Raw genomic sequence first — 27737 nt, forward strand, 5'->3', positions numbered from 1 at the left:
GATGCAGAAGGCCCACCAGCTTGGAACACTGACACCCCAGGTGGCCCTGGCTCTTGCTCTCTTGGCATCTCTCTGAATGATGAGCCAGTTAAGTTTCTTTGCGTGGTTGTTCAGAGTCCATTTCCAATGTTGCCAACAAAGGACTTAAATCAGGCTAGATCCTGACTGGATAAAGCCACCTAGAGCCCTAAAACACCCTCCTGCAAATATCAGCCTGGCAAAACTAGCAAGAACATGCTTCAAATGTAACCCAGATAACACTTTATTCTACTTAACAACTTAATCTATTAAGAAAAACAATTTTTAATGTTTTAAAAATGAGAAAATATGAAGCTGGCCTTAAGCTTAGTTCTCAGGGCTGGTAAGTTTTAAATTAGGATTTTTGGATCTGTCACCATGTTATTTCCTTTGAGGGAATCTGAAAGCTGAGACTTCTGCTCACTGAGTTCACTTCTCTATGATGATTTCAACACACTCACTTTCTATAAACAGATGAACTGCTTTGTTGGACTGAGTAGGGCTCAGAAAAGGGAAGATGCTTTCCTAGTATAGCAATGCACCTTCTCTCCCAGTGGCGGCCCAGACCTTTACTCAACGACAGTGTCTACTTCAGCTTTTCAGCAGGTATAACTTAAGGAAGGACCATAAACATCACCTAGTTCATCTTCAAAAATTACCAGCCCCCATCTTCTACCCACCCCAGTCATTGGCCCAATAATTTTCTGGACAATTCTTCAAAAGCCAATACCAGTTTTCATCTTAATCTAGTATTTCGTAAGAGGAGCAAGGATGTTTCAGGTTTCCTGGGTAAGGAGGAAGTGGGATCAAAAAGGAACGTACATCCACAACAGATTGTGAATCCCCAGAGCACAATGGCAAAGATCAAAAAGATGATGGGGGAGGATGTGTGGACTCAGTGGCTGAGAAGAAAGCAGAGGTGACAAGATGGGATCTGTTGCTGTGAGTGCCCAAGGCCCCCTGCCCTCTCCCTACCACAGCACTCACCACGCAGCATGAACATTTAGGCCACCTTCAAACTCTTGAGTTCTGGTAAAGAAGGGAAAAGTCCCGCAAGCTTCACTGTTTCCTGAAAGCTTGGCACAGTGCCTAGCAATAGTAGGTTCTTAATAAGTGGTTTTGATGGCCGGGCGCGGTGGCTCACGCTTGTAATCCCAGCACTTTCGGAGGCCGAGGCAGGCGGATCACGAGGTCAGGAGATCGAGACCACGGTGAAACCCCGTCTCTACTAAAAATACAAAAAAATTAGCCGGGCGTGGTGGCGGGCGCCTGTAGTCCCAGCTACTCGGAGAGGCTGAGGCAGGAGAATGGCGTGAATCCGGGAGGCGGAGCTTGCAGCGAGCCGAGATTGTGCCACTGCACTCCAGCCTGGGCGACAGAGCGAGACTCCGTCTCAAAAAAAAAAAAAAAAAAAAAAAAATAAGTGGTTTTGGATCAATGAGTGGACCAATGAATAAATGAATGAATGAATGCAAGACCTAGTGAACAGAATCAGCAAGGAGAGGGAGAAATATACACAGTGTTGTGTTTTATCTCACTGACTTAGAGTAAAATTCAAGAGGTAAGTGAAGATACATATAACCATGCACAGAGGGAAACAAAACAAAACAAAACCAGGCCGGGTGCGGTGGCTCACGCCTGTAATCCCAGCACTTTGGGGGCCGAGATGGGTGGATCACCTGAGGTCAGGAATTTGAGACCAGCCTAGCCAACATGGTGAAACTCTCTACTAAAAATACAAAAATTAGCCAGGCATGGTGGTGGGCACCTGTAATCCCAGCTACTCAGGAGGCCGAGACACGAGAATCGCTTGAACCCAAGAGGCGGAGGTTGCAGTGAGCTAAGATCGCGCCACTGCATTACAGCCTGGGCGACAGAGTGAAACTCCGTATCAAAAAAAAAAAAAAAAAAAAAAGAAATCCATGGTGGAAGTTAACCCAAAGTCCCAAAAGCAATGCCCATGTGTTCAGAACCAATACTTTCCTCCAGAAGCTGCTGAAGACCTCACAGAGAAAAACTTGCATAAATCTAGTCTATGTCAGTGACAAAAATGACACCGCCTCAGGATGGGTGAATCTAAAAATATCCCCGTGAGAACAAATGACACCATGTAGATCATTCTGGGGAATACTGAGCAGCCCAGCAGTAACTTGCAGCAGAGACTGCTGGTCGTCAGAGGAAGTCAGTGTGAAGTCAGCCGAGGCAGAAGCAAGGGTGCCGTAACTATAGATTATTACGGAAAACAAAACACAACCACAAAGTTATCCATTGTCTACTAGTCAGCTGACTTTTATGAAAATGCCCAATATAATTATGCTACAGAGCAGAGCCTTTAAGGAAAATGGCTGGAAACAACAGTTTAATTTTCCTGTGCTCGATAATGTACCAGAACATGAATTTTCTTCAGCAATAGAACCTGGTACAGAGCAAGAAAAACTAATGTTCAATTTTACCGTTAAATTTCAAAATAACATGTGTGGCTTAAGGAGATCCTAAAATAGTAAGCAGCATATACCCAAAAGGGGGCCCCACTCCCCTCCTCAGCCCTGACAACACTCACATGGCCAAACTTGTTTCGAACTACCATAGCTCTGAAAAACTAAATGGTTCCTGTTTCCACATTTCTCTTTAATGCTTCTCCCTTCATTTCCCAAAATGAAAATAAGACCTTGTCATGAAGCTTTCTGGTAATTTAATTCTTGTCTGTTTCCATCAAGGCTAAAATATGCCCAGTTTTGACCTCTGTACATGAGGTGACAGATGCTGTTACAGGCAACATTTAACCTGACTGGCAACTACAGAGAAATGCAAGAAGTAAAATCATTAAGAACTGTAATCAGTTCAACATTCTGTTTATAATTAATAATGAAAGATATTAAACTATTACTTAAGTTAACCTTTGTGTAATGGTTATACCTATCAGCACAGAAAAAATTCCAGCTAAATGTTCATGCCAATTTTGCTATGAAGTTTTAAGATTACAAACAGCTGTACCTTGAACTATTCAAAATAGATTTTTCTTAAAACAAAAAAAAAAGCAATACACTTTACAGATAGTAAAATTAACCCTTTTGTAGTGTACAGTTGTTAGTTGTGACCACACATTGCTGTAGCCACCACTATAGTCAAGATACAGATCAATCAGACTGCTCTCCAAAATGCCCAAACCCATTTGGAGTCAATCCCACTTCCCCACCCATGCCAATCACTGATCTGCTTTCTGTCCCTAGTCTTGCCGTCTCTGGAATATCATATAAATGGAACCATACAGTATGTACCTTTGGATTCTGGCTTCTTTAGCTTAGCACAGTCCATGTGACAATCAATATTGCTGCATGTATCAGTAGTCTGTTCCCTGTTAAGTAGTACCCCACTGTATGGATGTATCAAATGTTTATCCATTCACTAGCTAGAAGATATCTGGGTTGTTTCCAGGTTTTGGAAATTACAAATAAAACTACAGGTTGAGTATCCCCCTTATCCAAAATGCTCAGGACCAGAAATGTTTTGAATTTTGGATATTTTCAGATTTTGGAATATCTGCATATACATAATGACCCAAGTCCAAACATAAAATTCATTTATGTTTCATATACACCTTAAACACATAGGCTGAAGGTAATTATAGAAAATATTTTCAATTAATTTTGCACACGAAACAAAGCTTTAACTGCATCTCAACTGGGACCTATCACCAGGGCAAGTGTGGAATTTTCCACTTGTGGCATCAGAGAGTTTTGGATTTTAGAGCATTTTGGATTTCAGATTTTTGGATTAGGGATGCTCATTCTGTACTATAAACATTTGTGTACAGGCATTTGTGTGAACATAATTTCATTTCACTTGGATATTTTAAAACGGGATTGCTAAGATATCTTTTTACAAAGTTGATTTTACCGGCATTGTTTTTTTTTGTTGTTGTTGCTGGTTTTTTTGAGACGGAGTCTTGCTCTGTGGCCCAGGCTGGAGTGCAGTGGCGCAATCTCTGCCTCCCAGGTTCACACCATTCTTATTCCTCAGCCTCCTCAGTAGCTGGGATTACAGGCGCCCGCCACCACACCCGGCTAACTTTTTTGTATTTTTTAGTAGAGATGGGGTTTCACCATGTTAGCCAGGATGGTCTCGATCTCCTGACCTCGTGATCCGCCCACCTCAGCCTCCCAAAGTGCTGGGATTAACAGGCGTGAGCCACCGCGCCTGGCCTTTTACTGGTATTGTTTTTAAGGTATCTCCAGTGTCCTTGGGGGAGCCTGTTATTAGAGAAATCCTTCCTTTGTAAAATAATGTAACTGTTTTTTAAGTTTGGATTTTCACATGTGGGATTTGCTTAAAATGTAAATTCACCTCTATACTGGTGAAAATTCAAATTCATTTTCTCATGGTCTTAACTTTTTAAACATTGTATATCCTCAACAAATTACATAAGCTATAATTCAGATGTTTTACTCATTATTCTTCCTAATGTTAGTTACACGGAGGTGATGGGGGAAAAAGTGGAGAGGGCACTAACTTACCCCTTCCAATTGCCATTTTAGGCTGAGTGCGTTGGCTCACACTTGTAATCCCAGCACTTTGGGAGGCCAAGGCAGAAGAATTACTTGAGCCCACGAGTTGGAGAGCAGCCTGGGCAATGTAAGGAGACTCCACCTCTACATAGAATTTTTTAAAAAAATTAGTTGGGTGTGGTGGCGCATGCCTGTAGTCCCAGATACTCCGGAGGCTGAGGTGGGAGAGAACGCCTGAGCCAGGGTAGTGAAGGCTGTAGTGTTTGTGCCACTGCACTCCAGCCTAGGCAACAGAGCAAGATCCTGACTCAAACAAAACAAAACAAAAATGTTTAAACCCCAAATGCCATTTTACATACCTCATCTGATTTAATCCTCACAACTAGGTGAGGTAAATGTTATATTCATTGTACTAATAAGAAAACTGAGGCTGAGAGAAGCAACTTATCTATAGTCAAGCAGTTACGCAGAGACATGACCTGACAAAAGCCCTGGTATGTCCATCTTAAATACCCATGCTCACTTCACTGAAACCTAAAACAGCTCCTAAAAATTTATGGAATTTTCAGGCTATGTGTGGGTAGGAATTTCATAAAGGCCTTTAGAAGGCTATGATGATTCTTCCATATGCTACCATACATGAAAAATCTTAAGCCTTTTTTTTTGAGATGGAGTTTTACTCTTGTTGCCCAGGCTGGAGTGCAATGGTGCAATCTCAGCTCACTGCAACCTCTGCCTCCCGGGTTCAAGTGATTCTCCTGCCTCAGCCTCTCAAGTAGCTGGGACTACAGGGGTGCGCCACCACGCCCAGCTAATTTTGTATTTTTAGTAGAGACGGCGGGGTTTCTCCATGTTGGTCAGGCTGGTCTCGAACTCCTCACCTCAGGTGATCCACCCACCTCTGCCTCCCAAAGTGCTGGGATTCCACACCTAGCCAAGCTTTTTATTACGAGTAGTCTTACAGATACGATTACATTATGATCATAAAAGCGTGTTTTAAGGGGTATGTCCTTATCCTAAACCACCTAAAAGAATTGTGTAGTTAACCTATTTTGATGGCGACTATTGATAACCATAAGCAACTCTAAAATAAGCCAGGAAATCTAATTATTTGGCTTAATTCCACATACAAAAGGCACACAATTTTAGCAGGTTGCTCTAGAAGCCATGCGTAGTACTTTCAGGGTTGACTATCACTGACATTGGTGGGATAAAATTTCTTTTGAAACACTCCAACTCTATCAGAAGTTTTTTCTATTTACACACTGACCTAGAAGTCAGGAATTTGTACGATTCTTCCACCATCAAAATTACAGCCCCAGACTGGAAACAAAGTAATATATTACTATAGGTTCTATGTCTAGGGAAGGACATGTTAAACTTTGCTCATCCCCTTTATCTCCCATCTCATCCTCTCTCACCCATCAAAGAACTTTAGTTAATATCACAGTTAACATTAACACAATTAGGACAAGTTTAAAATGTCAAGTAATTACTTGTCCTAATTATGTTAATACCCTGGGTTGAAGGTCCCTCAACCTGTATCATATGGTATCCTAGTAAATGAGGGTAAGAACAAGCCAGATGGACTACCATTGCAACTCCTGTAGCTATGGTGACAGCTACTAAATTAACAAGCATATGCAGGCCCAAAGTTCACAGTCAGTACTCTCAATAACCGGGGTTGAAGGGCTTCTTATCAAGAAGTCTGACAGAGCACCTGCTTTAGAAAGCAAGCTACACATGGAAAAAACAATGTAGACTGCCTTAGCAAAAAGAAGATAACTCAAGGATTAAAATAAATTTGGTTTTAGTGGAATCCTGAGCCTTTCTGTCATTTGTTTGGGTGAATTGTCTATATGTTTTTTAAAATGTTTAACAGCCTCCCTGGGCATTCAACCCACTAAACATTTCCTGAGGTGTGCTCAATTTCTCTGACAAATGTTTATAAGCATACTAGCCATGAAAACTACCATTTCCCACACAAAACAGGGGACTTACTTTACTAATGAGAGCTAGCTAGGAGTGACATAAAAATTCTTTTTAGTATAAGAAGAAATGATGATTACCCAGTTATGGAAAACGATACTGCACCATGGAACAGACTGTTCATTAACTAAGAGTACTTAACTAAGCCGTAGGAGCCCTTGGATCCACAGATATACACCCAGAAGTCATCGTTCCCCAAGTCTAATTAATCATAAACAGCTGGGGCTGGGTGTGGTGGCTCAAGTCTGTATTCCCAGCATTTTGGGAGGCTAAGGCAGGCAGATCACTTGAGCCCAGGAGTTCAAGACCAGCCTGGGCAACGTGGCAAAACAGTCTCCACAAAAAAATACAAAAATTAGCCAGGTGTGGTGCCACGTGCCTGAGGTCCTAGCTCCTTTGAAGGCTGAGGCGAAAGGACTGCTTGAGCCTGGGAGGCAGAGGTTGCCTCCTACACTGCACTCCGGACTGGGTGGCAGTGAGACCGTGTCTCAAAAAAAAAAAAAAAAAAAAAAATCATAAACACCTGGGAAAGCTTCTAAAAATAAAACTTCCTACAGAGGTAGGCTAAAATGAACCCTGTGGTGTTGGGCTGGAATTGGAGGTCTCGGTATGAACCCATGGTTTTAAAGTATATACACAGGTAACTAGATGCACAAGCACTGATGTGTTTATACCTGAGCTAGAAAACACACTCAAATATCCTAACTCTCTATGAAGAGGACCTAGAATCAAGGATACTCTCAAAACAGTGTGCCCATCTATGGCTCAGATCTTGCTTTCTAAATATCTTTCTCCAATAAAAGGAACCAGGGCTGCTTGGAGAAGTGGTTGATTCATTCTACGGCTGTGGGCAGGAAAATACAAGATAATGCTGGAGCATCTTGTGGAGCCAGAGACTGGGAAATGCTCAAAATCAAGAGCAAGCATATGTCAGAGAAAAAACAGGAGTATACTCCCAAGAGCTGAACACAGGACAATCTGAGCAACAAAATAGGATTACTAGATTATCATCAGTTGAATAAAATATTCTTGAGTCCTCACTGATACAATAAATTAATATATAAGTGAGAAATGACAGCTCTTACAGATGAATTCTAATTAATGAAGAAAAAATGAGGAAACTAGAAACTCACTATCGGAATATATCACAGCATTATTTATGAAAGGCAAGATCCAACAATGGATGGTAAAAATAGAAGAAAAAGTTTGAGGAGAGGCCGGGCTCGGTGGCTTATGCCTGTAATCCCAACACTTTGGGAGGTGAAGGCAGGTGGATCACTTGAGGTCAAGAGTTCAAGACCAGCCTGACCAACATGATGAAACCCTCTCTACTAAAAATACAAAAAGAAGCCGGGAGTGGTGGCACCTGTAGTCTCAGCTATTCAGGAGGCTGAGGCAGGAGAACTGCTTGAAGTCGGGAGGTGGAGGCTGCAGTGAGCCAAGACTGCGCCACTGCACTCCAGCCTGGGCAACGGAGCAAGATTCTGTCTTTAAAGAAAAAAAAAAAAAGAAGTTGAAAGAGAAACAAGATAAACAAGATGTCTGGATAGCCTCAAAGTATTTTCCCCAAGATACACATTCATTACAAAAGGAAAAAATTTTAACTCTATATTAGAGAAACCCGGAAGACACCACCATAATCAAGTGATTGGGAAAACTTAAGACACACTGACTTCAGGGACTCCTGGTATGACTCATTGAAAAGGACTTCTGAGGTATTTTGACCAAAAACACACGACCTCAATCTAATTATGAGACAACATCAGACAAACCGAAGTAGAGACAAATTCAACAAAATATCTGACCAGTGCTCATCAAAACATCAAGGTCATCAAAAGCAAAGACTAAAGAACTGTCACGATTGGAAGAGACTAAGGAGACAGGACAATTCAAGGTAAGGCTGGGTTCTGGAGCAGAAAAAGGACATTGGTAAGAAGAATCTGAATAAAGTCTGTAGTTTCATTTTCAAAACTAAACAAAACAGTTATTCTTGGCCTCCACTACTGCCTTCAATTCTGCTTCAGTCTGTCTGGGAAATCTGTATTTTCTTTTGAACGCTCCATAGAGATTGACTCAGTGATGAGTCAGATGTGGGCATCACCGTCCTTGGGGCTCGCTTCTCACCCCCAGTGCATGTTGGAGTCACTAAGGTGCTTGGGGAATCCTCATGACCAGGCCTCCCCATCTGCAGATTCTAGTGCAAGTACTTTTGAAAGCCTCCAAATGATCGATCCCAGAATGTAGCACATCTCAAGCTGTGTCTCAGGACCACAGGTGCGTGGAATGACTCCCAAACCCTCTTGTTTTCTTGACAGTGAACAGAGCTGAAGAAAGGTGTAGTAGTTCCTGTTCCTTTCCTGCCTCACTTCCTGGCCTCAAGTGATCTGCCTGCCTGGGCCTCCCAAAGTGCAGGATTACAGGTGTGAGCCACCATGCCCAACCGAGATTTTTATTCAGATCCTTTCAGAGTTGTGTCCATCTCCTCTAGGCCAGGCCAGCAGCCTGACTTTTTGAGACATCTAAAGGCACAGTGGTAACTAAGGTGTGTTTTCCCAACGCACGAAGACTACACCTGGATCACATCTACAATACAGGGCTCACCAGGCACTCTAACGAACTGAGTATGCCGAGCGTGTAATCAGGACCAAGCATCCAGGCAAACTCAACATGGTAGCATTCATATAGCCATTTGCTGGATATCTGCCCAGCTGTGTTATTCATAAACCCAGAGCAGCAAAAAATTCAGACATATTAGTGAAGGCAAACAAAAAAAAATTGATTTACATGCATCTACTGGACTCAGTTGTAGCACAATAAATATTTGCTAAATGAAGACAATTTTGTTTCCTCTACATTAATAGGCTTAGCTATGTAATATACAGTGTGTGTGAAGGCAGTCTGTGTGCATGTATGTTTTAACTGTAAACTATTTCTAAGTCCTTCCTCACTGAAAACAGATGGGGGCATAAATATAAAAATGAATAATAAATAATTTTCAAATAGCCAAAACATATTCATGTCCACAATCCCAAAACTACTCTCCCCCAAATTCCTGAGCTCATCTGTGGTGAGCATGCTTTGAAAACAAAGACTTTTAGAGAATTTACTCCCCCAAACTGCCTAACCAGTAATCTTGTATGATCCCCCAATATATCCTCTTAGCAGGCCTCAGAGTTTTCATTTCAGTGCACACTGTCACTTGGCTAGTGAGCCTACCAAAGCACACCTGTAGGTTTACCAGAATCCTCTCCCTCCAATGCAGCTACTTCTGCAGCGCTTAAGGAACCATCACCCATTCACAGCTCAGTGGCAAGAGCACAAACACTCCTAAAACTTAGGGGAGTTAGGAGAGAGGAAAGGTATCATTTTCAAGCCCAAAGTTATTAGCTGTGGAGAGTGGGAGCTAAAACATGGCTTTGAAAATGGAACTCAGAAAATGTTTGTCTCAAAAATTTTGGTGAAACTTGGCCCTTATCCAGAAAGAAAGAGGAAATTCTTGCATTAGCCCTTCTTCCCCCTTGTTATAAGACTCGGAACTCTGGTTGAGTTCTCTGGCTAATTATGAGACAGTTAGGTACAGCAACATTATTTCTATGAGGAAATAAAATTCCACTCAATTAAATAATTACTTTTCTGAACACTGGCCATGCTAGACTGGAGGAACATAATTAGTTTTAGACTTGTTCACCTAGAGTTGTCCTAGGAACCTGGGCAACAATCAGTAATGACAATGTGTTATGGGTAGGGTTCCCCACCACCAACCTCAGCCCCACCCCAAATCCTGGGTGGACTCAGGGTTTCCTAACTTAGCATGAAGCACTCTGCCTCATATCATGTGCCCCACCTACAGGGTGACTTGCCACCTCCAACCACTGTTTGTGTTATTAAATCTGGTTGAGCTTTTTGGCATCAACCAGAGGTGCCCTGGTTCTTTGATAAATAGCTCACAGAGATGAGGATTGAGGGGCATTGCCCTCAGGGCTTCCTGGAGTCCCCTGCAGCTGGTGAGGATGTGAAGACCCAAGATCAAGTCTCACTTCCGCCGGAGAAGAGGTCTGGGCTCTGTGCCGGGGGTTCTCTCTAACAAGAATAGTCAGGTGACCTCTAGAGTCCCCCCCAGCTCTCAACTGCAGAAAAGCTCCAATTCTATAAGCATTTCTGAGGATTACAAGTTTGGCTAAGAACTCCTGTAGTATATTCTGCCCTAAATGGGGTGAAAATATGGCCAGTAGATTCTTCTGGGACTTCAGAGTATTTGAATATAAAATAATTTAGCTTTTTCCTTAGCAGATAAAGGTATTGTCTTCATGTGTTTCAAAAAATATGAAACAATCATCTTTGAAATTTCCCAATTTCTTTTTTTTTTTTTTTTTTTGAGACGGGGTCTCGCTCTGTCGCCTAGGCTGGAGTGCAGTGGCGCAATCTCGGCTCACTGCAAGCTCCGCCTCCCGGGTTCACGCCATTCTCCTGCCTCAGCCTCTCCGAGTAGCTGGGACTACAAGCGCCCGTCACCATGCCCGGCTAATTTTTTTGTATTTTTAGTAGAGACGGGGTTTCACCGTGGTCTCGATCTCCTGACCTCGTGATCCGCCCACCTCGATTTCTAACAAAGCATAGAAATCTCATGAGGTTTTCTAAATTATGAGATGATAAATTTATATTCCTAAATCACAAAACCATGAGGAAAGACTCTTTCAAAACTGAAACTGTCACCTTACAAGAGGGGTGCCCAGAAAGGATGTGACTTGTAAGGAGTGTTCAGGTCATAGAAGGCCTGGACCCTGAAAACCAGGATTCTCCCTCTCACCACACACACCCAGGTTATAAAGTCAAACTCCTATATAATCATTACATGCTACTAAGCAGATATCAGATCCTTATCCCAAACGTTAGCATTAAGAAAACTCATGTTTCTCATGGGACAGGGAGGTGACTCATTAGACTTCAATGTTCTAATGGCAACATAAAACGGGACCGTTAATAAAATGCAGCCTAAGCAAACACCCCTTGACCTCTTTCTGGAAAATACCAGCAGACACAAGTCTTAAGAACTTCCTGTGAGGGACAGTTTATGTGTGTTAGTGCTACTTAATATATGAATGTTTAAAGTATTTCGTAAAAAGTCAGCAAGGTTCTCTATTCTCCCTTCTGACCTTTACAACAAATGTTGAGTAAGCCAATATGTGTATACATTCTATAACATTACAATGTTGATTTCAAAAGCAAACTGCCTCCCTTGGTAGCACCTGACTCTTCCATTCATATTCAAACCACGTCTTTCCATTAGTTCCTGAGAACTCTGAACAAGTACACTTTTACTAACAGATCCAAAAGCAAAAAGCAGAGTGTGATAACATTTTTAAAGATAATAAACATTTGTATAACCTTAAAACTAAAATCAGATTATGAGCCACAGATTTTACAAACTAATTTTTGTCTCATTGATTTTATGCTTGTTTTCATAAAAATGTCCATCCTTAATTTTAAAAAATAACCTTGAAAATAGTGTTTCCTTCCTATTATTTTTAAAGGAAAGCTTCCACAGGTAGAGTTACACTGTCCTCGAGTCACTTGATTTTGTTTCCTTAATGCAGATTTCTGGGACTTACACTGAGCTTATATAACTTGTTCTAAGTCATATCTAGTAACAAGAGAGAAAACTCTGGATTAAACAAGTTCATACAATTTATATTTTCCCCACATATTTCAAGCTTACAAAAATTTCTTGTTTATGATCACAGAAGAAAGTAACTGCAGCCACTCTCTCTCATATATCCAAATACAACGTCAGCTTCAAAATATTAGTTTATCATTCCAAAAATTGTGGCTAGGCCAACAAAAACTGTAACACTTTTATATGATTTTTACTACTACACTTAAATGCAGAGAATGTGAAACCAAATATATTATTTTTGAAACATAATTTTTAAAAATTCTCAGTTTAAAACAGCAACTTCATTTTTTTTCCTAGGAAAAAAAGTCTTTTGTTAAATAACAAATAGAGACAGTAGAAAGATGGCACAGTAAATGCAGGAGGGCAGGTAGCCAAAGATTTCTGTTCAACGTAACACTTAGAAGTTAATAAAATTCACTACAACATTACATTTTCCTAAGAAAGGGCATTAGTCTTTTTCTTTTGGTGGGTGCCATCCCCTCGTCTCTCAGTAGTGTCCAGATTGAGCAAGCAGGGAAGGGAGCAGGGACATTGGGAGATGTAACTCACCAGGATACCAGGAGGGGACTTGTCATGGTAAATATCTTGAGTTTTATTTAATGAGCCTTTACAAACCTCCTCATCTTCCTTATCATCTTCTAAGTAAAACATCTTGAAATTTAACTAGCATGTCTTTTTTCAGAGATGAAGGTGTATAATCAAAACAGAAAGCTGCTCTCTTGACAAACTGAGTACAAACTGCTTGCAGACACAGTTATATGGCTAAAACTGAAAGGAAATGTTTCTTAAAAAAAAAAAAAAAAGCAATGCATACACAAGTTTACCAATGAGATTTGCTCAAAATACCTCAACCCCTTCTCCCCAAAGGAGATAAGCAGGGGCATGGGACAGGTTGTGCCATGTGTTTACACTGATAGGCACCAAGACCTGCCCAATCACATGATGGCCACTGCAGCTTCCATCACACAGGACAGGGATTGAGTTAATGATTCTCTAAACCAATCACATCCTCATTTTTTAGAAATAAAAACAGCTACTATACATAAGGAGAGTGATCTTATGTAAGCTAATCATGTAAGGAAAGTAATTTACAGACATTTTCCGAGCAGCAGGGAGCTTCCCAAAGTCAGCCAGATTACATGCCTCCAAGAGCCCAACTACTGAACACTTTTCCTTTGTCAGACTGGTGTGACCCAAGGTATTTTCACAATTTTGGGAGATATCCTGCTCAGCACTGTATATAACAAGCAGAATTTATTTGATTTCAAGAATATGATAATGCAACATTGTAAAATTCAAACATTCCTGGTATTTCCTTGGCAGTTCTCAGTAAGTCAACACATAGTAATTTTAACTGAATTTTTCTAAAAACCGCAAACACACTTAACTCACATGGACAAACATATTAGATTTCTGAATTAAGATATGCTATTTTTTTCATACCATTGTCTAGGATTGTGCTGTTCATCACAAATAGCCATTAGCCACATGTGGCTACTGAGCACTGGCAATCAGGCCAGCACCAACTGCAATGTGCTCCAAGTGTAAAATACACACTGGATTTCCAAAACTAAGAATGAAAAGAGAATAAAATAATCTCATAATTTCTAATATATACTACATGTTTAAAGGATATTTTGGATATACTGAGTTAAATAAGATATTACATTTACCTTTACCTAGTTTTTTCTTTTTCCACTTTTCAAAATGTGGTTACTAGAAAATTTGAAATTACACATGTGGCTCACATTTTATTTCTATTGGACAATGCTGCTCTAAGGCCCCAAGACAATCTTGAGAACAAGGTGGGGAAAAGGACATTCAGGCAAGTTATAGGTAAGGAAGAACTGAGGACAACTGGATTGTTCATCATTCCTTTAACGTATTTAGTTAATTCATCAACAATATACTAGCCGATCCACATCCATTTAATCTTCACATTAAACCTTTTTCTCTGCATCTAAACTTCACATAAGACAAAATTTTCAAATGTTTGACCAAGTAATAGGTGTTTGGTGATGCTTAATAGAGTAACACACCACCAAGGTTCATATAATAAAAACGTTAAGTGGCAGAATTAAAAACCAATTTCACCAAAATTAGAAATGGCAAAACTTATCTTGCATGCAGCATGTTTTCCTGCTTGCCTTCTAGCCCAGCATAGTATCGTGGGCCTGCAGTACACCAAAGTGCCCAGTTGCTTGTGATCTAATTCAATACACATCATGTACACAAACTCCTACTTCCAGAAGAGAACTGTTTAGGTTTTTATGGTCTAAATTTTATGCAATAAATAAAAATTTAAATCTCTTCATCCATGATCTACTGCAGTTCAGGATCCTTGGCATCAGATGGTAGTGATAAAAACCGGATATTGGGGCGCTGCCAGTGGAGAAAAATGGAAGAAGCCAGAGGTCAGCAAGAAGGGGAGGCTAGCAGGAGAAAGGGAGATTAAATAGAAACCTAAGAAGGTGAAAAAAAGGAAAGTTACAGGGGCAGAGGAAATAAAATGTAGAAGAGATGAGAAAATATTCAACTGGATAGCGGGAGAAGGGGAAAACTGTAAGGAGGGTGGAAAGAAGAAAGACAAAAACCATATCCATTTTAAATGTGAGGAAACTGAGGCCCAGAAAGAGGTCAGGCAATTAGCCCAATGTCACCCAACTGGTCAGCAAAGGTGCCAGGACAAGAAGCCTCCCAGTTTCTGGTTCAGTGCTTTTTTGTGTTATGTCAAGCAGAGACAAAGAGAGAACATGCTGGGGATCGGCAGGAGGAGGCTGACAAGAGGCAGGAGCAAAGGCTTAGCAAGTGAGGCGTGGTGGAGATCCAGCAGGGCAGAGGTCAGCGGGTAGAATTCTGTTCAGCAACTCTTGCCTGCAACGCAGCTTACACAACAGGCAGGGCGCCCAAGCCAGTCATTTGGGGTTTCCTGCTAGTGTTTGTATTGTTTCCTTGTTTTAGCTGATGACTCCCAGAATGTCCTGACTGCAAGGAACATGTACTATGGACCCATCAGAAGTGAGCTCATTTTCTAAACATCTGTGTTGCCAACAGGTACACACCTACAGTTTCCTCCTATGGCCACCTGTGGATCACCCTGACCTTCAAGGCTGGTAGCCGAAGTTCTGCTTCCAGCCCCCCATCTGCAAGGTGGCACTTTTCAGTCTTGATGGATAAATGTTAAAATCACAACCAACGATTCTTAACCATCCCTATGATTTTCAAAGGAAAACACTACTGTATTGTCAAACTTCTTCTCTACAGGCTAAAATAAAAATAAATGAATACTGAGAAAAGCTACTTTTTACTTTTGTATAACATCTTCAATGATCTTTTTTAAAAAGTGCATGGAAATTGGAAGTCTTTTTCCCAAGACTTAACTCTTTCAAAAAATAGTCTAACTTAGGGAAACAAAGCTAAAATGCTAGTTAGGAAAAACAGAATCTTGTTCAGATTCCACAACTTTAATGATGCTAAGTAAAATATATACCTTCTTTGTTTTTTTCTACTACTAATCCCATAAGTATGTAAGACTAGGTATACAGGGCTTTTTAAGAGGGTATAATGATTTATTTAAAACTTTCTAGCTAGAATTTGTTTATCTGAAGCTGTACTAAGCTGGTTCAACAGAAATACCTTTACACCACAAGCATGTTATTTTACCATAAAACATGAAAATAATTGTACTCCCCCCAGTGGCCATACTATGGAAACACAACACCTTGCTCCTGGATTACCAATGAAGATGTGACAAAACTAAGTTTTGATTATTAAAAAATCATGAAAATATTGTATAACCTCAATTACAAAGAATTTCATAACACCCACCCGAATTTCTCTATAGTGAAGAACTTAAGTGCATTTCTGCATTTTCAAGGCTCCTCATAACAAAGGGAACATGTAACGGACCATGGCTCACCTGAAACAAATGTTTTCATTTAGAGCCAAATGACTCTCACCATCTACACTAAAGCATATGAAGTGCTTCTTCTAAATGGAATCACTTATAATTCACTGTTTATGAAAACAACCCCAAAGGGACTGATGTTTTATTCAAAACCAAGATAAAATTCCTCTTGCTACCACTCTTGGGTTTTTCTTTTCTTTTTTTTTTTTTGAGACGGAGTCTCGCTCTGTCACCCAGGCTGGAGTGCAGTGGCGCGATCTCGGCTCACTGCAAGCTCCGCCTCCCGGGTTCACGCCATTCTCCTGCCTCAGCCTCTGCGAGTAGCTGGGACTACAGGCGCCCGCCACCACGCCTGGCTAATTTTTTTGTATTTTTAGTAGAGACGGGGTTTCACCGTGGTCTCGATCTCCTGACCTTGTGATCCGCCCGCCTCGGCCTCCAAAAGTGCTGGGATTACAAGCGTGAGCCACCGCGCCCGGCCAACTCTTGGGTTTTTCAAACATTTGTAGTTTAACTGCTCATTGGGTAATGGTTATATAGTTTACTCAGTTCCAGTGTTTCGTAATATCCTCATACAGTCTCAAAATTCTAAACAAGATAGCTAGTGGCTGGCAATTTCACTGAACTGTGAGTGAATAATCAAATGCAAACAGATCTTTCCAGGAACAGAAGAGAAAAAACAAGGGAGGGTCTCCTGAGGTCAAAGGCCCAGTTTAAAGTGACTCTCCCAAAGATAAACTTCTTTGAACACTTGCCATTTATCTTTAAAATTCATACATTTTGTAGTCTATCCTGATAAGTCTATTTATTTAATGTGAAAAAAAAAAGAAAGAAAGACTAACTGGCCAAAGCTTTCTTCTTCCAAGTTCAAAGGTTAATGCAAGACATTTACTGTAAGAAGTAGAATATGCTCAGTGTACACATCGCAGTTTAAGGAGCTTAGGACCAAACAACCTCTGCGGTCTAACCCTTCCAACACAAATGTTCGAGGTCAAGCTTTTACCCATTATTTGGAGACGAGAGAGATAATACTGAGAGTTGCCTGGCTGTAGCAGTCAAGTGCATCTGAACATTAAGAGAGTAAAGCTAAACAGCCTAATTAAGGATCGGAAGAATCATGGCCTGACTTGTGTCACAACTTTTGGACAACGTTTTCAACAAAATAAAGCCAAAAGAAATGGAAAACCCTCTGTTCTGCTCAGGCAGGACTCCTGAGGCCTCAGTTGCTTGACAGCGGTGGACGTCGGGGTGAAGAAGGGGCCTGTTAATTGCCTAATTGTTTCTGTTTAAATGTGTCTTTTTCTTCTCCCATTTCACGCCTGAATAGCAGTTTGCACAGTGATGACACTCTTAAGTATACGATTTTCTGTACTAGGGTTATATCACCCCCATTTCATTCAAACTCAAAAAATCCTGTTGAAATGCAAGTCTTACTATCATCAAAATTTAAAACACTAAATAATTTTCAAAGTATAATGCTTTAATCTTTTCAGAAACAAATTACTTGTTATAGACTCACAATAACAGGGGTGGCCCAGTGCATCATAACACTGAGGCCAAGTGAAGGTATTGGAAGAAGCCAGTGCTGGGTTCCTATACTCCAGATCAAAAACTGAGACAGCTTAAAGCTTGCCCCCAAAAAACAGCAACAAACAACAAATGAAGGTGAGCAAGAGTTGATTATATCATTAAGACAATCCAAAGAAAATATAAATGAAAATTATCACAAAATGTATTGGCACCATGTAGGAACCCCTCATCCTCACATTCCTTGACTTATTTTTTTCCACGTGGACATTTCAGGTCCATCTTTGACTCCAATTTTCTGTTCCACAGCTGGTTCCTCACAACAGTTCTAACTCAAGATTTTCTCACCACCTGAAAAACTGTTGATGGTTGTTTAAATTATTCTGTTGCTGTGATCTCTTTCAAACAATTACAATTTTTTTATTTAAAAGATACTTGTAATTAGCTTTACTTAGTAAATTACTCTTAGTAATTACTCTTCTTCCTGCCACCTTCTTCCATCTATAGAAACGAACAGCTGCTGTAATGTTAAGTACTGTACTTAGAAACCAGGAGGGTGGATCACTTGAGGTCGGGAGTTCAAGACCAGCCTGGCCAACACAGTGAAACCTCATCTCTACTAAAAATACAAGAATTAGATGAGTGTGGTGGCTCATGCCTGTAATCCCAGCTACTCAGGAGGCTGAGGTGGAGGTTGCAGTGAGCCAAGATCATACCTGGGCGACAGAGCGGGAGACTGTCTCAAAAAAAAAAAAAAAAAGAATCATCATGAGTGCTGCCAGCAGGCCAGATGGGTAACAGTATAAATTACTGATCTGTGCCTTAAATGGGTCCCCAACAGAATCTGGCAACCCTCCTTTGTTTCTGTGGTCAGCTCTCTCTCTCCAAATTTCTGGTTCTTTTTCAAACTTCCATGCTCCTCAACCTGACTATATTCTGCCACTCTATTTTCCCATCAGAATGTGCAACATTCCATATTCTTGAATGCAGGCTCATTTATGCTCTTCAGGAGAAATGGCAAAAATGACTAATATACTTCGCTATGAGAAAAAAGAATTTAGTTTCAAAATGTTTAGAAATTCTAATGCTATATTTAAGTGTTATGAAGAATTTTATTTAACTGGCAAAATTTAAACTAAAATGAAAGTAACTGAATTCTTGAATTATTACACTTAGTGAATCTGCCTACTTCAATCTAAAGCTTCACTAAGATGTGTAAGAAAAAGAGAAAAACTGAAACACTGATACTCAGTTTTATACATAAGTTATATTCTACACATACAGATGAATCCAATTCCAGATGGTGGCAGTAACTGCATTCTTCAGTGAGGGTAAAGCCTCAATGCACTAAGTAGTAAAAGAAAAAGGGAAAAGTTAGTCAGCTTTGCTGCTCTTTCAAGTTAAATGCTGGTAAAGTCTAAGATTTAATTTTGTAATGTCAAGACACAGATAGGATTCGAAAAGCAAAGAGGCATCTGAAAGTTGCAACATTAGAAGAAATGCTCCCTCTTCTAAGGATAAAGCACCATTGAAACAGAACAAGTGTGACATTTCATTTTATTTTTCTTCCAGACTCAACATACTTTAATATAAAAAGGCTGTCTCAGGAACAGGGTTAGTTTGTGTAAAAATTTTCAGCCTTTGCAACAAATTAACTGTATTCAATTTTAAAAAGTATACTTCAAGTACAACATAGGTATTTATATTGAAATCATAGAAGAAAACACAATCCTGGCAGCCAAGCACTATTTATTTAGTATTTACTGTAAGCCACACCCTGGAATTAATCCTTTGCATATATTATCTCTGATCTATACAATTTTCATGAAAGACAGATTTGCTTTATCCCTATATTTTACAGATGAAGAAATGGAGGTTTAGAGAGAGGTTATGTTAAATATCCAAGGACAAACAAGCTAGAGCTCAAGATGTCTTCCACAGTACCTTCTTAGACTCATTATTTAAGCTGAAATTCAGATTTACTATGCTAAGCATTTCTAAAATCTCAAACATTATGCAATGCATCTAAAAGAAAAAAATGCCGGCCGGGCGCGGTGGCTCACGCTTGTAATCCCAGCACTTTGGGAGGCCGAGGTGGGCGGATCACGAGGTCAGGAGATCAAGACCACGGTGAAACCCCGTCTCTACTAAAAATACAAAAAAAAATTAGCCGGTAGTGGTGGCGGGCGCCTGTAGTCCCAGCTACTCGCAGAGGCTGAGGCAAGAGAATGGCATGAACCCGGGAGGCGGAGCTTGCAGTGAGCCGAGATTGCGCCACTGCACTCCAGCCTGGGCAACAGAGCGAGACTCCGTCTCAAAAGAAAAAAAAAAGAAAGAAAAAAATGCCTAGGAATAAATTTAACCAAGGAGGTGAAAGCTTATACAACTAAAATTGCAAAAATCACTGAAAAAAAATTAAAGATAACCTCAGTAAATAGAAAGACATCTGTGTTCATGAAAAGGAAGACTCAATATTGTTAAGATGCCAATATTACCTAAAGCGATCTTCAAATTCATGGCAATCACTATCAAAATTCCAAAAGCCTCAAATTCATATGGAGTTACAAGGGGCCCTGACTAGCCAAAATAATACTGAAAAAGAGCAAAGTTGGAAGACTTCCATTTCTGGATTTCAAAACTTACTATCAAGTTACAGTAATCAGGCTGGGTGCAGTAGCTGAGGCCTGTAATCCCAGCACTTTGGGAGGCCAACGCGGGCAGATTGAGGTCAGGAGTTCGAGACCAGCTTGGCCAACACGGTGAAACCCTGTCTCTACAAAAAGTACAAAAATTAGCCAGGTGTGGTGGCAGGCTCCTGTGGTCCCAGCCACTCGGGAGGCTGAGGGCAGGAGAATCGCTTGAATCCAGGAGGCGGAGGCTGCAGTGAGCTGAGATTGCACCACTGCACTCCAGCCTGGGCAACAGAGCGAGACTCTGTCTCAAAAAAAAAAAAAAAATACAGTAATCAAAACAGTGTGGTACTGGCATAAAACAGACATACAGACCAATGGAATAGACTTGAGAGTCCAAAAATAAACCCAAACATTTATGGCCAATTGATATTTGACAAGAGTACCAAATCAACTGCATGGCAGAAGGAATAGTCTCCTCAACGGATGGTGCTGAGACAACTAAGTTTCTATATGCAAGAGAATGAAGTTGGAACCCTACTTTACACCATATTAAAAAATTAACTCAAAATGGATCAGTGACCTAAAACCATAAAACTCTTAGAAGAAAACATAGGGTAAATCTTCATGATCTTGGATTTGGCAAATGATTCTCAGATATAACACCAAAAGCATGAGTAACAAAAAGTAGATAAACTGGATTTCACTAAAATTACTTTTTGTATCAAAGGACATGATCAAGAAAAAGACATCATACAGAATCTAAGAAAATATTTGCAAATCGGGGAGTTTAACTCTAGAATATATTTAAAAATTCCTACAACAACAACAAAAAGGCAAATGATTCAATTAAAATATGGGCAAAGGATCTAGATAAACCCTTCTTCAAAGAAGATATACAAAATGGCAGATAAATACATGAAAAGATGTTCAACATCATTAACCACCCGGGAAAGGCAAATCAAAACCACAATGAGATACCAATTCATACCCACTATGATGGCTATAGTTTCTGTTAAAAAGGAACAGAGTGGCCAATGGCCGTGACTACTGCAATACACACCTCACCCATGACTCTCCATTTATGAGAAAGACATATTAATTACAGTGGTAGGAAACAGAGACAGAATGTCAAAGATTACTATTAGAAATGGATGGAAGAACAGGCTCAGAGCCTGACTGAAAAAACAAGGGTTGCATTTCAACAAGGAAAGATACTTCCTACTTCAATCTCTGTTCCCCCACTGGCAGGGACAATGATACCACCTCCCTCCAGTCTTCTGGGTCCTCCTCACCCTGGTATGATGCCAGCACCCCATACGGGGCCCTCCTCCTGGGATGATGCCAGTGGGACCTGCTCCTGGAATGAGGCTGCCCATGGGAGGCCACATGCCAATGATGCCTGGGCTCCCAATGATGAGACCTCTTGCTTGTCCCATGATGGTGCCCACTTGGCCCAGAATGGCTCGAACAGACAGAAAGGATAGAGGGGAGGCCTCCCTATATCAGTTTTATATTACTTGCTCTACTTCACCAGGAGATCACAATGCTGTGACTCTGGGTGTTTTCTTATCAGCCTGATACAGAAAAGGTACTCCCCCTTCCTATTAAAGAGAGAATAGTTTTGGAGTGGAGAAGTGGGACAAAAAAAGTACAGTTTTTATTTATATTGTGAAATATGAAAATAAAATTGTCAACTTTTTTTAAAAAAGGAAAATATATGTTAGAAAGAAAACTAGAGAAACTGAAACACTTGTGCACTGTTGGTGAGAATGTAAAATGGTGTAACCACTGTAGAAAACAAGTTTGGTGGTTTCTCAAAAGCTAAATAGGGAATTACCAGGCTGGGCACTGTGGCTCACACTGGGGCGGACTAAGGTGGGAGGATCATGTGAGCCCAGGAGTTAGAGACCAGCATAGGCAACATAGTGAGACCCTGTTTCTACAAAAAATAAAATGAGCCAGGTGTGGTGTTGTGCACCTATAATCACAGCTCCTGAGAAGGCTGAGGTGGGAGGACTGCTTGAGCCCAAGAGGTCGAGGCTACAGTGAGCTGATACCATGTCACTACACTCCAGCCTGGGCACCAGAGTGAGGGCCTGTCTCAAAAAATAATAATAAGGCAGGGCACGGTGGCTCACGCCTATAATCCCAGCACTTTGGGAGGGGGAGGTGGGTGGATCATGAGGTCAGGAATTCAAGATCAGCCTGGCCAAGATGGTGAAACCCCATCTCTACCAAAAATACAAAAATTAGCTGGGCGTGGTGGTGTGCGCCTGTAATCCCAGCTACTTGGGAGGCTGAGGTAGAGAACTGCCCAACACAGGAGGCGGGGGTTGCAGTGAGCTGAGATAGCGCCACTGCACTCTAGCCTGGGTGACAGAGTGAGACTCCATCTCAAAAAAAAAAAAAAAAAAGTATAATAAAATAAAATATAAATATAGAATTGCCACATAATGCATCAATTTCACTCCCAGGTACATACACAAAAGAACTGAAAACAGACATTTGTATACCAGTGTTCACGGCAGCATTATTCACAACAGCCAAAATGTGGAAACAACACAACTGTCCATCAACAGATGAATGAAGAAACAAAATGTGTTATATCCATACAATGGAATATTATTCAGTCATGAAAATAAGTGAAGTTCTGATACATGCCACAACATGGACGAACCCTGAAAACATGCTAAAGGAAATAAGCCTGACACAAAAGGACAAATATCATATGATTCCAATTATGTGAAATATCTAGAATAGGCAAATTCATAAATAAAAGGTAGATGAGAGGTTACCAGGGACTGGGGGAAATGGAGAGTTATTGCTTAATGGTTACAGAGTTTAGAGTCATGAAAAATTTTGGAAATAGCAGTGATGGTTGTGCAACATAGTAAATGGTAGTTAATACCACGAAATCATACATTCAAAAATGGTTGAATCTTACCACAATTAGAAAATTATGCAATGGGGCCAGGCACGGTGGCTCACATCTGTAATCCCAACACTTTGGGAGGCCAAGGTGGGAAGATCACTTGAGTTCCAGGAGTTCAAGACCAGCCTGGGCAATACAGTAGTGAGATCTCATCTCTATAAAAAAATCTTTAGGCCGGGCGCAGTGGCTTATGCCTGTAATCCCAGCACTTTGGGAGGCCGAGGCAGGCAGATCACGAGGTCAGGGGATGGAGACCGTCCTAGCTAACACAGTGAAATCCCGTCTCTACTAAAAATACAAAAAAAAATTAGCCCGGCGTGGTAGCAGGCACCTGTAGTCCCAGCTACTGGGGAGGCTGAGGCAGAAGAATGGCGTGAACCTGGAAGGCAGAGCTTGCAGTGAGCCGAGATAGCACCACTGCACTCCAGCCAGTGAGACCTGTCTCAAAAAAAAAAAAAATTTTTTTTTAAATATTAGCCAGGTGTGGTGGTGTACATCTGTAGTACTCAGAGTCTGAGGAGGGAGGATGGCTTGAGCTCAGGAGGTTGAGTGTGCAGTAAGCCATGATTACACCACTGCGCTCCAGCCTGGGAAACAGAGCGAGACCCTGATGGAGGAAGAAAAAAGAAAGAAGAAAGGAAGAAGGAAGAAAGAAGAAAGGAGAAAGGAAGAAAGAAGAAAGAAGAAGGAAGAAAGAAGAAAAATAGGAATAAAATTATGCAATAAAACTCTAATTGAAATGTAGAGCAATGTCAATACAGTCCATAGTTTAAAATGAGAATATATTCGTTCTTGGCTATAAATATCATCTTCTATTCCTATACTGTTACAAACTTCTTAGGTTATTTGAGCAACTCACTGAATATCATTAACCCTCAATTTCCTCACCCAAAAAGTGAATTTCTAGATAATTTCTATGTATCCTTCTAGGTAAAACAATCTGACACTTCGAAAACTATGGCTTTCTGAGCGTTCAACTCCACTAAGTAGAAAGCAAAGTATTTCCCACAACTTAGTTTTTACCACGAGCTTGGTGATTCCACAGCAGTAACTTCAACAAAAAATTACGTGTAACTTTCATTTTATGTATACCTACACACAACAGAGAGCTTCTTCTTTCAGTCAAAAATTACACTGGACCACAACAAATCCACTTCTGATCTCAAAGCAAATTCCTAATCTTAGCTTCGAAACATCTAGAAGTAACCCTGGAGAATATATATAGCCCATGAGTAGTTTGTGCCATTCTCATTTCTGAGAACCCAACTAAGCTTTGCAATATACCCTCTTTACAGAAAACACGCAAACCAGCAACATACATGTATACCCACACAACCATACACAGATTTGTGCTCTGAGGATCCGATGGAACCCCTCTATGGTTAGTCTGCAGACCCCAAGTAAAGAACCCCTGGTTCTAAACCCCACTGCTTTTTGAAAGATGAGAGCATACAGGTATTGAAAAAGTCAATTACTTCCCAGCCAAAGTAGTTAAAACATGCTCAATCTAGCCTTACATCACACAGTAACAGCCCTTAAAATGAAGTCATACAGACTGTATGTACATCAATGTACGCCTATCATTCAAGAACTTTCCCAGTGCCTATAATATCTCAGGTACCAATACTGCCATTAGTCCTGGGTCCTGCACTTTAGAAGGCTCTGTGTATCACAAACCCACAATACAAAGGCAGTAAGTGTTTTTCTTCTTCATTTCAGACCCTCTAGGAAAGTTTTTTGAAGACAATTTAGCTAAAGGAACAGGTGGTTATCACAAGCCAAGCTGCCCCAGACCTGTGCCCTGCAGGTCAGTGTAGATCTGTGCAGCAGACCTATGCTCAGGCTCCCTAGGGCAGCTGGCAAAGGACAAGACTTCTGCAGGGCCACTGGTGGCCATGGAGGCCAGGCCATGGGGGTGGTGACTGGATTTATAGCTTTAAAAATTTTTTTGATGATATATCATAGTTGGGGAGGACATGTAATAATATTTTATACATGTATACAATGTGTAATGCTCAAATCAGGGTAAATGGGATATCCATCTCCTCGAACATTTATCTTTTCTTTGGATTTACAGCTTTTAATAGTTTAGATATAGGTTTTCTCAGCATATTGACATTTTTGGTCAGATAATTCTTTGCTTGGGAAGTGAGGAGTGTAGCAGCCCTGGCCTCCAACCACCAGATGCCAGTAGCACCCTCCCCAGTTGTGACAGGCAAAAAAATGTCTCCGGTTATTTCTGAATGTCCCCGGCTGGCGGGGGATGGTGTGTGGGCAAAATTGTCTGCAGCTGAGAACCACTGGTTTAAACAGATGGTATATGGCCCTGTATTGATAAGCCTGTTCTGACTGGTCCCCACAAACATGTTAGGGGTGGGCCGGCAAGCACATGACTTGGCTGAATTTAGACAGGGAGTTTTACACAACAGCTCTCCCACTTGCCACGGACCTCCAGCATAGAACCTCCTTCAGTTTCAGGTCAGCCAAAGCTTCACAGGCCCCCTTCATATAGCAGGGTTCAGAGCACCTGTCAGGTAGGACTGCTGTGAGGATCCCATGAGGTGGTGCCTGGAAACTACCAGATGCTTAATAAATGCTAGTTTCCTTTTTTCTTTTCATTAAAAAAGAACAATGAACTGAATAGTTCCAAGACCTATGCCACAGTAAGTGCTTAGCAGATGACTGTTAGGATAGGATTCCAGCCATCAAGGAGCTATTTAATAATGAGGGACACTGGAAAGGAAAACAAATGACTTTCTAAATCTAAATGCTTCAATCATCAGCTCTTTGCATGTTTTAACTTCCCAAACCATTTCCCTATGCCTTAAGACTCATCCAACTGAACGCTACTCTTCAGCCTATTTGTCCCCAGTGCTTTCTCTTCTTCCAAGTTTTGGTGTAAAACTGTCTAGTCACATCTACACTTTAGTATGAATATTGTCTTTTAAATCAATCACCTCTGAAGGCTACAATAAATTAATTCCACTGATACACCACTGTGTAAAACATGACATGAGGGCTCCCCTTTCTTCCTGAAAGAACTATCTTTAAATTTAATTTAGGTGCTACACAGGATAAAAATGAGTGTCAATACCACATAGTCACAGAACTCTTATACTCCAAAAGTAAATATGATTCATCTGACATGCATGGTTCATCAGATGTTGCTTTGAATGGCTTCTGGCTATTTCCAAAAACCTAATCTACCTTGAAGGGTAAAGATTTTCCACCACTGGGGATAAAAGGATACACTGTGAGACTCTGAAAGCAATTTAAAAATGAAGGGGTGTTTCAAAATGTTTTCCAGAATGACAGCATAGATGAAATGTATACGCTGTCCCTAAAGTGCAAAGTACATTTCATTGTGTAAGTTTCTGGTCATGTTCCTTCACAGTCACATTTTTTAAGCAGGGTACCAAGCTTCCTTATTATATGTGTATAATGGAGGGCAAAACTGAAGAATTAGAGGTAATTAGCTCTATGGACAAACTTAAGACTTATTAATAAAATGTTACGGCCGGGCACAGTGGCTCACGCCTATAATTCCAGCACTTTGGGAGGCCGAGGCGGGCAGATCATGCGGTCAGGAGATCGAGACCATCTTGGCCAACATGGTGAAACCCCGTCTCTACTAACAATAAAAAAATTAGCTGAGCATGGTGGTGCATGCCTGTGATCCCAGCTACTCGGGAGGCTGAGGCAGGAGAATAGCTTGAACCCAGGAGTCGGAGGTTGCAGTGAGCCGAGATCGCACCACTGCAGTCCAGCCTGGCGACAGTGCAAGACTCCATCCCAAAAATAAAAGTGTTACATTGGTTCTTTTATGATGCCCATCAATTACATTATCCAACATCTCCATTTCAACAGGCATGGTGACGCTGCAGAAAAGATATGACTACATGCTTACCTCCGAGGATAATATCTTTTTTTTTTTTTTTTTTTTTTTTTGAGACAGAGTCTTGCTCTGTCACCCAGGCTGGAGTGCAGTGGCGCCATCTCAGCTCACTGCAAGCTCCGGCTCCCGGGTTCATGCCATTCTCCAGCCTCAGCTGGGACTACAGGTGCCCACCATCATGCCCGGCTACTTTTTTGTACTTTTAGTAGAGACGGGGTTTTACCATGTTAGCCAGGATGGTCTCGATCTCCTGACGTCATGATCCACCCGCCTCGGCCTTCCAAAGTGCTGGGATTACAGGCGTGAGCCACCACGCCCGACCAATATCTTTATCTATCTATTGAATATCATATATATCCCAGAAGAACAGACCCACATCCCACCCTCTCCAAACAAAGCATCATTTGGTTCTACAAAGGCCTTGCCAATGGCACCAAGTTTGCTATACTTGCTAATGGTAAACTTCTGCGTAAGAGGTGCCAGAATCAACACATCATAAATATGTACATTTCATTTTTGGAGGCTTGTATTTTTCTTTTTTCGAGACGGAGTCTCACTCCCTCACCCAGGCTGGAGTGCGGTGGCACGATCTCGGCTCACTGCAACCTCCACCTCCTGGATTCAAGCAATTCTGCTTTAACCTGCCGAGTAGCTAGG

General features: G+C 41.0%; 1 protein-coding gene and 1 pseudogene across 4 annotated transcripts in view; one reads left to right on the plus strand and one right to left on the minus strand.

Moving 5' to 3' along the window:
• LPIN2 (lipin 2) overlaps positions 1-27737 on the minus strand; it is a 103076-nt gene that overhangs the window by 58881 nt on the left and 16458 nt on the right. Inside the window, exon 1 of one of the 4 annotated variants that reach the window (XM_055237045.2) lies at positions 12736-13134. The exons of 1 other annotated variant lie outside the window; for it this stretch is intronic. In XM_055237045.2, the coding sequence (XP_055093020.2) occupies positions 12736-12837 (102 nt within the window). In that variant the 5' untranslated portion in view covers positions 12838-13134. Of the gene's footprint in view, positions 1-1005; positions 1253-12735; positions 13135-27737 lie in introns of those variants that run through there. 2 more of the 4 variants (XM_055237046.2, XM_055237073.2) reach the window with 2 other exon arrangements.
• On the plus strand, positions 18389-21831 carry LOC129488302 (U1 small nuclear ribonucleoprotein C-like; annotated as a pseudogene).

Source organism: Symphalangus syndactylus, chromosome 1 (genome assembly GCF_028878055.3).
Source record: "Symphalangus syndactylus isolate Jambi chromosome 1, NHGRI_mSymSyn1-v2.1_pri, whole genome shotgun sequence".
Lineage (NCBI taxonomy): Eukaryota > Metazoa > Chordata > Mammalia > Primates > Hylobatidae > Symphalangus > Symphalangus syndactylus.